Below are 13,017 nucleotides of genomic sequence, written 5' to 3'. Positions count from 1 at the left end.
GAGGCTGCAAATGGGAGAGCAACACTGGGGGGAGGCAGACCCTTGCTCATACTCAGCTCACTCTTTCAGCACAGGCCTATTAGATTAGCACTGGGAGCGTGGGCCATTCCCCATCAGGTACAGCTAAATGCCTCCCTTAATCTGGGGGGTGCACAAAGAGCACATCGATCCATTATGGGAAACCAGAGGGGAAAAACAGGGAGGGGAATGAAGGTCAAAGGTTCAAAACCAGGGCGCGGAGCGGCACGCGGAGCAGAGCGCACTGGGCAGCGCTCAAGCAGGTCCAGGGAGCCGGTGGGCACTGCCCAGACGTGAGGAGACCCGCGACGGGGAGGCGGGCCTGCAGCCACCCCCCCGCCGGAGCCTCCTCCCGGGGCAGCAAGGCCAGGAGGTGGAGCAGGCCCCAGAGGAGGTCGCGGCTTGGTGGGGAGCGCGGCGGAGTGAGGGGCCGAGTGAGGCAGAGGCTCAAAACAGGAGCTCTGTGGAGGCCGGGAGCTGTGCGACACGGACCCATCTACCACCTCGACGGCTCGCGGGCCCGACCCAGGAAATGGCCGCTCTTCTGTTCCCGGGGAGCCCAGAGCCCTCCGGGAACCGCGCGGGCCGGCCCTGAGCCTCGTGGGAGTGCGGGGCGAGCGGCGCACGGCTCCCCGCCGCGGCTGGGAGGGGCAGAGGCAGGCGAGGCGGCACGGCTGGCCGGGGAAAGTGAAAGCAAAAGGAGGAGGCGGGGCCGTCCCGCCCCGCGGCGTGCGGGGGGCGGGGGCCGGCGGCGCTAGGGGCCGCCCCGCGGATGAGTCAGGCTGGGCCGGGCTGGCAGCGGCGCACCTGGCCCCCGGGCGCACGCGGGAGGCACCAGGAAGTTTCCCGCGCGGCAGCGGCTGTGGCGGCGGCGCGGCCCCCGATGCACGCCCGCAGCCGCCGGCCCTGGAGCGGCGCCGCCATGCAGCCCGGCGGGCAGGGCAGCCCGGAGCCGGCCAGGGGCAAGCGGCTGAGCGTGGGCGAGCTGCGCTCGCTGTTCGAGGCTCGCTGTGCCGCCGCGGGGGAGCTGCCCGACGCGGCCAAGCGGAGCCGGCGGCCCCGCAACGGGGTGCTGCAGCCCGTCATCCCGCGCCTCACCGTGACAGTGACGGCCGAGCCGGCCGAGGAGGCGGCGGGTGGTGGCGGCGGCGGCGGCGGCCCGCAGGGGCCGGCGGGGGGCGGCTGGCTGCGCACTGACAGCTCGCCGCATCGCCTGCAGGGCCGCCGCCTTTCCACCTCCTCGCTCTCCTCCACCGGCTCCTCCTCGCTGCTCGAGGACTCCGAGGACGACCTGCTGAGCGACACGGAGGGCAGGAGCCAGGGCATCGTGCACCTGGAGCACGGCGAGGACACCAACCAGGTCAGCGGGGCGGTGGCACTGGGGTGCGGGGGGCCTCGCCGTACTCCACTGCCTGCTGGGCATCTGGCGGGGCCTTGGCTCCCATGCCTCTTGGGCCAGCCACAGGGTTGCTTCAGCTGGGACCTCGGTTAAAAACCAGAGGGGCTCCCAGTCGCCGGGGACCTGGCTCTACACCCCCGCCCTGTCTCCCCCTCGCTCTTCTGCACCCGTCCGAGCTGTGCTGGTGCTGACGTGGAGACATCCATGCGCCAAGCTCTGCCCTCAGCCTGTACCCGGGGTCACTGACCGCTCACCAACCTGGCACTTCCAGATAGGTTTCTGTGACCTCACTGCAAAGAAACTCTTGGTTCCCCTTTTCCCAGTCTCCCAGGCACTGTGAAAAATCCACTGTGACGAGCAGTATTTGTGTGGTGCGTAGGCTGCTGTTTCAGGGTATAAGCAAGAGTAGAGGTTTTTTGGGGAAAACCCTGCTTCTGGTCTGTCCCCTGAACCATCCTGGTTACAATGCTCCAACCCCACTGGATATAAGAAAGTACTTACTGAGCATTAGAACATTTCTGGGAAGATGAGTGTGTGGAAATCCACCTAAGTGCTGCCCCTCTGTTTCTTTTGTAGCTACACATTTGCACTTGAGCTCCTAGTATTTTTTTTTTTTCACTTTTTTCCACAGGCACTTTTTAGCCTTTCACATTACATCTTGGGGGGCAGGAGGAGGGGAGGGAAGGGGAATAGAACCACCACAGTTTTTTTTCTAGGCATTTACCAATAGTTATTTCTCCCCCTCTGAGTTTCTGGTTGTCACTTCTTCAACTATTTCTTGCTGTAAACTTGACACAGGAGCTTGGGAGGAACTTGGAATGATAAGCATGTATGCTTTTGTCCACTTTGGCAGCAACACGTTCTTCCCAGTAAATCCCTTAAGTAATCTGGCAGCTGCTTGCGCCTGTAAAATGAAGCTTTAAAGGCATGCAATTAGTTGTGTGGTTGTTTTTTTTTTCCGTAATATTTAATATAAATTGAACTTGCAAGGCTCCCTCCCAGTGAGTTATTCTAAACAGTAACTCAAATATGCTTCCTTAGTAAATGATTTGTTGTTGTAGGGTTGCTTGCGACTGCTGGGCCAGTGGCACCTAATTGTTTTTAGGGAATGCAATATATATTTTGAAGTAAGAGATTAAAGAACGAGAAGCAGTGTGTTGGCATAGGTAATTGCCCTGGCGGATCTTCTGTTTGGACAGTTGTATAATTGTTATGATGATAGAGCAGAGGATGTCAACCAGGGGTACGGGTACCCCTGGGGTACATGAGAAGGCCCTAGGGGGTACGCATGGACAGGTGGGGATGGATCACTGTCATGCACCATCCCACGCTGCTGTGCTGCCACCAGACGCAGGGAGGCAGGGAAAGCTTGCATGCAGCAGCTGGCGCTGCTCCACATGCAGCCATGCGCTACCCCTCACCCCCTGCACCGCGCCTGGCTGCCGGGGGTACAGTGATCCAAAAAGGTTGAAAACCCTGTGATAGAGGAAGCAAGTTAGAGTGGTCAGGCCATGCACCTTTGGTTCCATTCCCATGGCCTTGTGGCACAGCCTTTGGAAAATCACTCTGCTTTTCTGTGCCTCACTGTCTCAATATGTAAAACAGAGAGGGTGATACCACTCCTTTAAGGGTTTTGCAAGGCTGATAACTAATATTTATGCAATCTTTTATGATCCTTAGATGGACTTTCTTGTAGAAGGGTGAACTATTATTAGTGCATGATTCTAAAGCATTTTATAAGAAATTGTGACCTTTGACGTATGGGGCTTTGATAGTGAGTAACAGAATAATTGAAATTAAAGATGGAAAAGACCTATTAGGTCTTTCAGCTCATTCTCTACTGCTAGTGTAGGGGGTGAGTGGGTGCGATGATGAATTCTGATAGTTTTGAACAACATGGTTGAGAGCTGTTGAAGTGAACCCTGACCTGTACATATAATTAATAGAGAGCAGTAATTCATTATTAGTAACCCTTCATCAATACAAATAAGCAACTGCCACTCATGCTGGCCTGAGGCTGTCTCATCATCAGTGAGAATGGTCTGAAGGAAAACTATTCCTTAAGCCAAGAACCATGTTGAATATTATGAGGACCTGGTCTTGGCAAGGGCAAAACTCTCATTGCCTTCAATGGGTGCCTTTATGAAGTCCTGATTAATTAGTCAGAGCCCTCTGGTTTGACTTGCATATATTTAAAACATGCTACATTAATGTATGTAAATTGTACTACTCACTTCTAAATCATATTCAGTTATTCAGCACTACGTAAAGCTGGATAGGGTTCAGAAGAAGCATTTTTTTTTTCTAGTTACAAATAAAAGTAAATCATTTAAAAACTCTTAAAAAAGAGTCATTAGTCAGTGAAAAATGTGGTTTACAAACAAAAAGAAAGCAGCCATCTTAAATATTGTGAACCATGATGGGACTGAAAGACTGTTACATCCCTTTACATGTATTTGGGCTTTCAAAGTATTAAAAGGTCAGGGTTTTTTCTTTTCTTTTTTTAATGTATTTTTTTTGCAGAGCTGCTAAGTGCCACATAACTTCTTGATCTGCCCTGATTTGAATTCCCCTTTAACTGGTAAAATGCCACACATTGTTAATGAGGATGATGTCCTGCATGTGAAAAGACCCTGCAATGTAGGAAAAGTTGTAGTGAGTTTCAAATATAGAGTTCTAAACCAAGCTCTTTGACTCAGTTTGCAGCTAAATATCAACTTGGACAAGCTAAACAGAGTTGGGAATAGAATCCAGGGCTCTACTATGACAGACACAAGCCTCAGTAATTTGGTTATACTGCATTTTAGGCAAAATGGCACAAATTTTACATGTCTCTAACCCAGTGATTTTCAGCCAGGGTGCCACCAGATCCTCTTAAGGGTGATACAGGCTGCCATTCAGTGTTAGTATTGTTAAGTGTGCAAACACCTTCATGTGATTCAGAAGATAAATCCAGAGGTGTCAAATAGGAATCCATAGTATCAAAACCATTCTGACCTGCTATGCTCTTTCTGAGGCCTTTGCAAGAGAAGAATTGCTGTATTATTTTTATGTAGTCAAAAGTAAGGAAAGCTAAGAGCTGGCATTTTCTCAGGGGTGCCTTGAATCTGAAAAAGATTGAGAATCTCTGGTTTGACCTGTGCGAATACAGTGTGCCGGTCTGCCTCCCTGGTGCATCTAGAGGTGTGAGTCCACTCCTGCCTATGTTCTGATGTCCTTCAGCTCTAGGGATAAAGTGCATACTTGCTAATGTCTGCAGATGATTTAAATACAGTCTTCATAATTTGTAGCTGTGATGCCTATCATGGCTGATTTCAAAGCCAAGAATCCCGACACCCAGCTTTCCACTGCTTGTTGGCAAATGATTGTGAACCAGTAAGTTTGTAAGAAACTGGCATAAATAATATACTTTATGTTATTATGTAGGCTGGCTGTTGTAAAGAATCACAGCATTTCTTTTCCCCCACTAGTTGCTCCCATAGCAGAATTAGTAATGTTCTGAAGAGTCTAGATTTAAGGGTACTGAAATGAATATATGTGTATGTTAATGTGAAGACTTTGGAGAAATGGTTGAGTAAAATAAAGCATATTTGGAGATGGATGTGGGTGTTGTGCATGCTATTTGTTACGTAGCAGCTGCTTTAGAGTAGGGTGGGGCATAGAAGATAAAGTTTGCCTGAAGGGGATTTGGGAGTAGAGTCAGCTGGAATTTGGGAGTAGAGCCATCCAGAATTTGGGATTTCCAGTTCTGGGGAAACTTCTGATCTTTTGAAACTTCTCATTAAATGACTCCCCAGAGAGTCTCTTTGGAAATGCCAGCACATTGTGTTTCTGAAATGAAGTATGTTTCTGGAATCCTGCAGCGGTAAATTGAATTTAATGTTCTGTTGGGGAGCCAGGAACTAGGTTTTGGATAGTTTGGGAGCCTTGGGGTTCCCCACATTTCCAGATTCCTGGCTGTGATTAAGAGTGTGGAAGGTCCAAGAATTCTGGCATGACTTGAGTTTTTAATGATTTCCAAGCTGCTTCATACAGATCCAGGAGCTTGGAGACTCTGAGAGTATGAAGTCTCTGTGTTGCAGGACCTAAAGTGTGGGAACTCTGGTTGGGGTTAGGAATTGAGGTTGGGACTGGAGGCCCTGATAGAATCAAGATTTTTCAGGCTCTTGGCTCTACACAGACGCATGAAGCCCGGTGGGGTAGGCAGGGCTGGCCTGCAGCTGCAGACCTTAGAAGCTTTGAGTTATCTAAGAAGCAGGGTAGCTTTCTGTGGGGAACCTGTCAGAGTTGGTGAAAGTTCAATTAATTCCCAATTGTTTTAATGGAATATTTTGGGTTTGGTGAAGCATCTACATTATAATGCAGCTCTGGCTTGTTGGAAATGTTCTTAAAGCAGTGTGCAGAGAGATGCTGCTTGTGCAGAGAGAAGACCCTATTTATGTAAGCATATCAAAAGTCATAAATGCATTTATCAAACTAACCTTTCAGCAAGTAAGCTTCCTTCTTGAAGGTGTAATAGTAGTAGTTACTAGGGATGGATGGGGACGGGGGCATCAGATGGTGCAGGACACACTCATGAGCTTTAACTCCTCCCTTCTCCCCTGTTTAAGTGGGGATTTAAAGTTGTTCCCTCTTATGGAAGTTTGCTAGCTGCTACACAAGCTAAACTCAGTTGGTCTGTTCTAGCTTTCGTATCACACACTTCCACTTCACTTAACATCAATTGGCAAACTCAGAGTAGAGGCCAAGAATTGTCTGTACTCTAGATATGTCCCCAGCCCAGAGCTGAGATGTGCTGACAGGTAAGTACATGTGCATAGGAAACCTGGTCAGCTGCTGTCCTGCTAGCTAGGTTTTGTGGTTATGTGAAAATAAGGTTGTTACTATTCAATATTTTCATTAGTGACTTGGAGCGGCGGGGGGTTTGCCCACACTACAGCTAGGAAGCAGGGAGAAGCAGTTTTGGCAGTGGCTGGGTTCTAGGCCTGACTTGGTTTGGCCCAAGTTGAGTCATTCCTGCTTGCCACTGGAAAACATCTCCAGCTGCTGAGTTGGAGGATGGAACTTCAATATCGACTTAGTCAATTTGTTGATGACACCAAGCTGGGTGGGATAGCAGACACTTAGGAAGACAGGATTAGGATTCAAAATGACATTGATAAATTGGAGAAATGGCCTGAAGTAAATAATCTGAAATTCAGTCATAAGGAATGCAGAGTACTGATGTTAGGATGTAACAATCAAATGCACACATACAAATTGGAGAACAAAAGATTAGATTGCAATACTGCAGAAAAAGGCCTGAATGTTATAATGAATATGAATCAACAGTGTAGTATTGCAGCAAAAAAGTCAATAGCATACTGAGTAGTATTAATAGGAGTGTCACATGCAAATCCTGGGAAGTCATTCTTCTACCCCATTCAGCACTGGTGAAGCCTTACTTAGAGTGCTGTGTCCAGCTTGGGTGCACACTACCAAGGAAGATATGGAAATATCTGAGTCTGGTGGTAAGCAACAAAAATGATTGCAGGCCTATAAATCTGATGAAACTAAGAAGCCAAAGCACAATTGGAGTTGCAGCTGGCAAAGGATGTGAAGGGTAACAAGAAGGGTTCTACAAGTATGTCAGCAACAAGAGGAAGATCAAGGAAAGTGTGGCTCCCTTACTGAATGGGGAGACAGCCTAGTGACAGGAGTACTAAATGCCTTTTTTACCTCAGTCTTCACAGGTCAGCTCAGCAGCGAGACTACTTCACCTGGCAGCACAGTTTGGGGAGGAGGTGAGCAGCCAACAGTGGTGAAGGAACAGGTTAGGGATTATTTGGAGTAGCTGGACATGTACAAGTCCATGGGGTCGGATGTGATGCACCTGAGGGGCCTGGTTGATGCACTTTCAGAGCTGCTGTCCGTTATCTTTGAGAACTCATGGTCAGAAGAGGACCCAGTAATTGGAAAAGAGCAAATATAGTGCCCATCTTTAAGAAAGGGAAGAAGAAGGAACTAGGGAACTAGAGATCAGTCAGCTTCATCTCAGTCCCTGGAAAAATCTTGGAGCCAGGTCCTCAAGGAGTACATTTCTGAGCACTTGGAGAAGAAGGTGATTAGGAACAATCAGTATGGATTCACTGAGGGCAAGTCATGCCTGACCAACTTATTGCCTTCTATGACAAGATGACTGGTTCTGTGGATGTAGGGAGGGCAGGGGACATGATATACCTTGACTTCAGCAAGTCTTTTTATATTGTCTCCCACAACATTGCAAGCAAGCTGAGCAAGTCCAGGTTGGATGAATGGACTGCAAAGTGGATAAAAAACTAGCTGGATTGTTGAGCTCAAAGTAATCAATCACTCTGTCTACTTGGCAGCAAGGAACAAGCGGAGTGCCTTGGGTCAGTCCTGGGGCCAGATTTTTTCAACATTTTCATTAGGAACCTGGAGGATGGGGTGGAGTGCACCCTCAGAAAGTTTGCAGATGATGCCAAGCTGTGGGGAGTAATAGATATGTTGGAAGGTAGGGCTGGGATTTGGAGAGACCCCAACAAATTGAAGTGCATCGCCCAGAACTGGATGCAGAACTCCAGCTGCAGTCTCACTAATGCTAAGTAGAGCGGAAGAATCACTTCCTTGGTTTTGCTTGCCATGCATCAGTTGATGCATGGCAGAGTATTGTTAACCCTGCTGGCTACAGCATCGCACTGATGGCTCATGTTTGTTCTATGGTCTTTTATTACCCCTAGGTCCCTTTCAGTCGTAGTGCTAGTCAGGTTGGTGCAACTGAGCCTGTAAGTATGTTGGGGATTGTTCGTCCTCTTATGGAGCACTTTATACTTCTCAGTGTAGAACTTCATCTGGTTCTAATCTGCCCAACCTGCCAGCCTGTGTAGGTTCACCTATATCTGCAGCCTATTTCTAAGCGTGACCACAGTTCCCCCATAACTTGGTGTTGTCCGCAAACTTGGCCAGTGAGCTCTTTGTCCCTACATCCAAATCCATTGATAAAGATGTTGAAAAGCACTGGACCAAGCATGGACCCTGAGAGACACCATTGGCCGCTACTTGCTAAGATGACACAGATCCATTCATTAGAACTCTCTGGGTCCTACCCCGCAGCCAGCTTCCTCCCACCTAACTGTGGAGTAGTTAAGCCCATAGTCTGCCAATTTTCCCATGAGAACATCATGGGATACCAGATCAAAGGCCTTTTGGAAGTCTGGGTATACAGTGTCGACGTCCTCTCTCTTATCCAGGTGGTGAGTTGTAGAAGGAGATGAGATTGGTAAGACAAGACCTGCCCACAGCAAAGCCATGCTGGCTGTCATTCAGAATCCTACCTTCTGCAAGTTCATCACACACAGACTCCCTGATTAATTTTTCCAGGATTTTCCCTGGGATAGAAGTTAGGCTAATTGTCCTGTAGTTGCCCCCGGGTCCTGTCTCCTCCCCTTCGTGAAGATGGGTACAATATTGGCCCTCTTCCAGTCTTCAGGGACTTCCCCCAAGTGCCACGAGTTTTGGAAGAGTTTTTTGCCAGAGGGCCTGGGATGACTTTAGCCAGCTCCTTCAGCACTTTCGCATGAAGCTCATCCGGTCCTGCTGACTTTTAAATGTCTAACTTTTCTAACTGATCACGCACTAGCTCAATGTCAATGGTAGGAAGGCTGTCATGCCCACCATGCTCATTCTGAACCTTATCTAGTATGATTTTCCCCTTAGTCCGGTGAAATACTGAAGCAATGTGTCATTCAGGAGCTTAGTTTTCTCCTGAGTGTCAGTAACCAGCTGTCCTCCATTGTTAAACAATGGCCCCATGTTTCCATTTGTTTTCCTTCTCTTCCCTACATACCTAAAGAAGAACTTCTTATTGTCACTGATTTCTGTAGCTAGTTTAAATTCAGTTGCCACCTTAGCCTTTCTAATCTGTTCCCTAAAAGTGTGGGCTGTTGTTGTATAGTCCTTCTTGCCCAAGCTGACCCAAGCTTCTATAGAAAGATGATGGCCTTATCTACTCTATACGTTTATGGGAAACAGGACAAAAAGCAATAGGTTTAAAATGAAAACAAGGAGAATTTTGATTAGGTATTGGGAAGAACTTTCTAATTGTGAGGGTTGCTAATTGCTGGAGCAGGGGTTGTGGAATTCCATCATTGGAGGTTTTTAACTGAATTAGGTAAGTGCTTTAGACAGCGATGCTCTTGCCTTGAGTGGGAGGTTGAACAGATGATGATGTCCTCACGTCTTTTCCAGACCCCTTGTTCTATGATTCCAAATCATGAGTCTGGCTATGTAAAGTAGTTTAAACAGTTTGCATAAATTTGGGGGTGCACTGATAAAGATTTTCTTGCCTGATACCGATACCTGATTATTAACCAACCATTTTGACTGATACCAATCTGATAACCTATTTACAGGAATGCAGCCAGGCACTGTGGAGAGGTGACTCTGTGAAGGGGAGGGGACATGGTGGGGGAAAAGGAATGGGGGGCACATTGAGGCCTCCATGGTGAGGGAGGGAGTGGAGCTGGGGGTGCTGCCCAGTCAGGGCAGTGAATGAAACCCAGGGCTGAGTCAGGGAGCAGGATGGAGCCATGGGTGGCTTGCCCAGGGCATCACTGTCCCAGTGTTTAAACATGGCAGCTGGGGTGCTTGAACTAAAACTCAAGCTTTACATCAAGCACTACCACCACCACCATTTTGAAGCACCAGGATGCTTTTAACTGGAGAGGACCTGAACGGGGTGAGGGTGGATTGGGCTGCCTGCTGTGGGGTTGGGGCTCTCCACTCTGATGCCTTTGTCCTGGGAGCCCCATGCTGGCCATGCACCCACTGCCCACCCAGCAGCGGGGGCCACAACTGGCTGCCCTTACTGCTGCAGGGTGGACAGGGAGTGCACAGCTGGCACAGGGCTCCTGAGGAAAAGGCAGCAGAGTGGAGAGCCCTGAGCAGGGGCAGTGCTAGGAGGGACTATATAGCTACCCCAAAATTCACCATAATCGTCCCTCCCAGTGCTGCTGCTGCCTGCCCAGCCACCCCACACAGCTGAGCGCACCCCACTCCCACCTGCTCCAAGCACAGCCCCAGCACAGCCCAGCCTCTCACCAGGAAGAGGCGGGTGCTGTGCCTGACCCCAAACCCATAGTGTACAGCTTGCATCCACCCTGCACACAAATCTTGGGGGGCACATGTCCTCCATGCCTCTCCCAGGGGAGCGCACAGTGGCGGGAAGCCCCCAGGTTGAGCCATCCACAGCTCTGCCCTGCTTTCCACCCTGGCTCCAGGTCCCATTCACACCCTAGCTGGGACATTGTTGGCTATACTGGCCAAAAAAAGGCCATAGCCAACAATGTTAATTTTCCTTTTATCAGTGCTGATCCGATATGTAACTGATATATCTGTGTACCTCTACACAAATTTTCATACTTCAACTGCAACACTGCATTTTGATTAATTCATTTTGATTAGGTTCATTTTCCAGTGGTTCTTAAAATAACGAACTATTAAAAACCATGCTTTCCCATACCTTCAGAATGGGATTACTGTTTTCCATTCCCATTTCTTGTATCATCAGAGAGCAGTTCCCAGTATAACTAACTTCCGTGGTGAAACCATTTGGGCCATTCATAGCTGTAGAGCAAAGGAAACAAAACAAGAGCTTGTGGACATCAGTTAAAACAGGTAGGGTAGGGTAGGGTAGGAAGAACCTTCATTATAACTATATGATGAGTGGTGGTCCACTGGCTGACATCTGAAAGGGACCTGGGGGTGACAGTTGACAGAGGATGCATATGAGCCATCAGTGTGATGAATGTCGCCAGCAAAGCAAATAGAATTCTGGTGCACATCAGCCAATGCACTGCTAATCGATCCAGAGAGGTGCTCTTCCCCCTCTGTTCAGCATTGGTGAGGCCACAGCTGGAGTACTATGTCCAGTTCTGGGCACCGCACTTAAGAAGACTGTGGATAAGCTCAAAAGGGTACAGAGAAAGACCACCTGTATGATCTGGGGCTTGGAGGATGGGTTCTATGGCAAGAGACTCCGGGAACTGGGTTTGTTCGGTCTGAGTAAGAGAAGACTGAGAGGTGAGTTGATTTCCGCCTACAAGTATGTCAGGGGCAAACAGCAAGGTCTGGGGAAGCAACTCTTCAGAAGGCCACCCTTTGGGAGGACGAGGGCACAGTGGGCATAAGCTAGTTGAAGAAAAAGTTAGGCTGGACATGAGGAAAAACTTCTTTTCCATTAGGGTATCTAGAATCTGGAACATACTCCTAGCAGAGGTGGTGCAGTCACCATCCTTGGAGGTGTTCAAGAGGAGGCTGGGCAAGTACCTTGATGAGCTTCTTTGAGCCCAACTACTTCCTGTCCATGGCAGGGAACCGGACTTGATCTTACAGGTCCCTTCTAGCCCTACTATTCTATGATAGGCCAGCTTAGACCTTTCATGCTGGGACCGGATCTAATTAAAGTAATTTGCAGTCAGTAGGCAACTTGATAAGATATACAGCCTCTTGTTATATTAAAAAGGGACTGCGATTTGCTGGTTATAAGAATTTGATCTATACGGTACGTTTATAATTGTAATGTTGTAAGTCCAGATTTTCTGTAACTGTCATCATGAGAACAGGTGACAGACAGCCAAGAGAAAGGAGTATTAGGTTCTTGCTGTCAGTGATAGTAACCCAGAAGTTGCTATCTAACCTGAAGTTTGTGTGGTTTGGCTGGTCCTCTCACTCTCTCTCAGTGTCTCTTGCTCTCTCTCTCGCTCTCCATTTTTCCATCCTTCATAAAATACCTTAAAATAGGCATGCGTTTCATAACTGCAGGCTGAAAGTATGAACCATGTCAGCTCAGGAGCAGATTACATAAGCTAACACACTAGAAGAGAATTTTTATTTTTAAACTGAGCTGGGAGGGGAAGCCAACATGAGTAAGGCTTCTAATGGCTTTTTAAAGTTATGTGAATTTCCTGCTTTTGAAAGAGGTGTTGGATTCATAATGACATCCCTGTACCCTGAAGTCCTTTCTCGATTCACAGACCAACTATGATGTGAGCCACAGCAGCACAAGTTTTCCCATGTTGCCTCCTTAATGCATCTCCCCAGGTGAGAGCCATCCCTTGATGAGAAGTTCAGTTTTCTCATGGTACACTCAAATGGTGACCTGTGTACTGTGACAAAACCAGTAGCAGTGCTAATTGGTTCCACTTGTGGCCATTTATTACTAGTGTGGACTCTTGACTAGTATGAACTGAATTAAGACCCAACTGTTCAGTTGAGGTAGGCTGCTAAATATCCATCGATTGTATTAGCCTATGTTTATTCAAGAAGTGGAGACGTAATGGTTAAAAGGCCCTTTGTACCATTATTAATCATTTGAGCTGTTTAGTTTTCTCTTATCTTTGCTAGTTAAAGAGCCAGCCAAGTCAAAAGGGGAGGAGCAGATCTAGCAACTTCTATAGGTCATGGAAAGATTGGATGTATTCATACCATTTGTATCTTCTGTTGAATACTGTCATCATGTAGTTAAAGCCTGTTTGTAATATCTGTTGTATCTGGACAGTGAGGAGGAAAGCTGCATGCTCAGGAGAGGTAGCCATATTTAG

At 48.1% G+C, this 13,017-nt stretch overlaps 1 protein-coding gene across 1 annotated transcript in view; it reads left to right on the top strand.

The window, feature by feature from the left end:
• The first annotated feature begins 790 nt into the window (after positions 1-790).
• The window catches only part of ITPKA (inositol-trisphosphate 3-kinase A), a 56,763-nt gene continuing 44,536 nt past the window's right edge, over positions 791-13,017 (top strand). Inside the window, exon 1 of the mRNA XM_090033394.1 lies at positions 791-1,378. Coding sequence (XP_089889520.1) covers positions 791-1,378 — 588 coding nt within the window. The remainder of the gene's footprint in view (positions 1,379-13,017) is intronic.

Source organism: Crocodylus siamensis, chromosome 2, assembly GCF_052110815.1.
Source record: "Crocodylus siamensis isolate JL-2025a chromosome 2, ASM5211081v1, whole genome shotgun sequence".
Classification (NCBI taxonomy): Eukaryota; Metazoa; Chordata; order Crocodylia; family Crocodylidae; genus Crocodylus; species Crocodylus siamensis.
The sequence above is the reverse complement of the archived record's forward strand: the minus strand, read 5'-3'. Positions and strand labels throughout refer to the sequence as shown.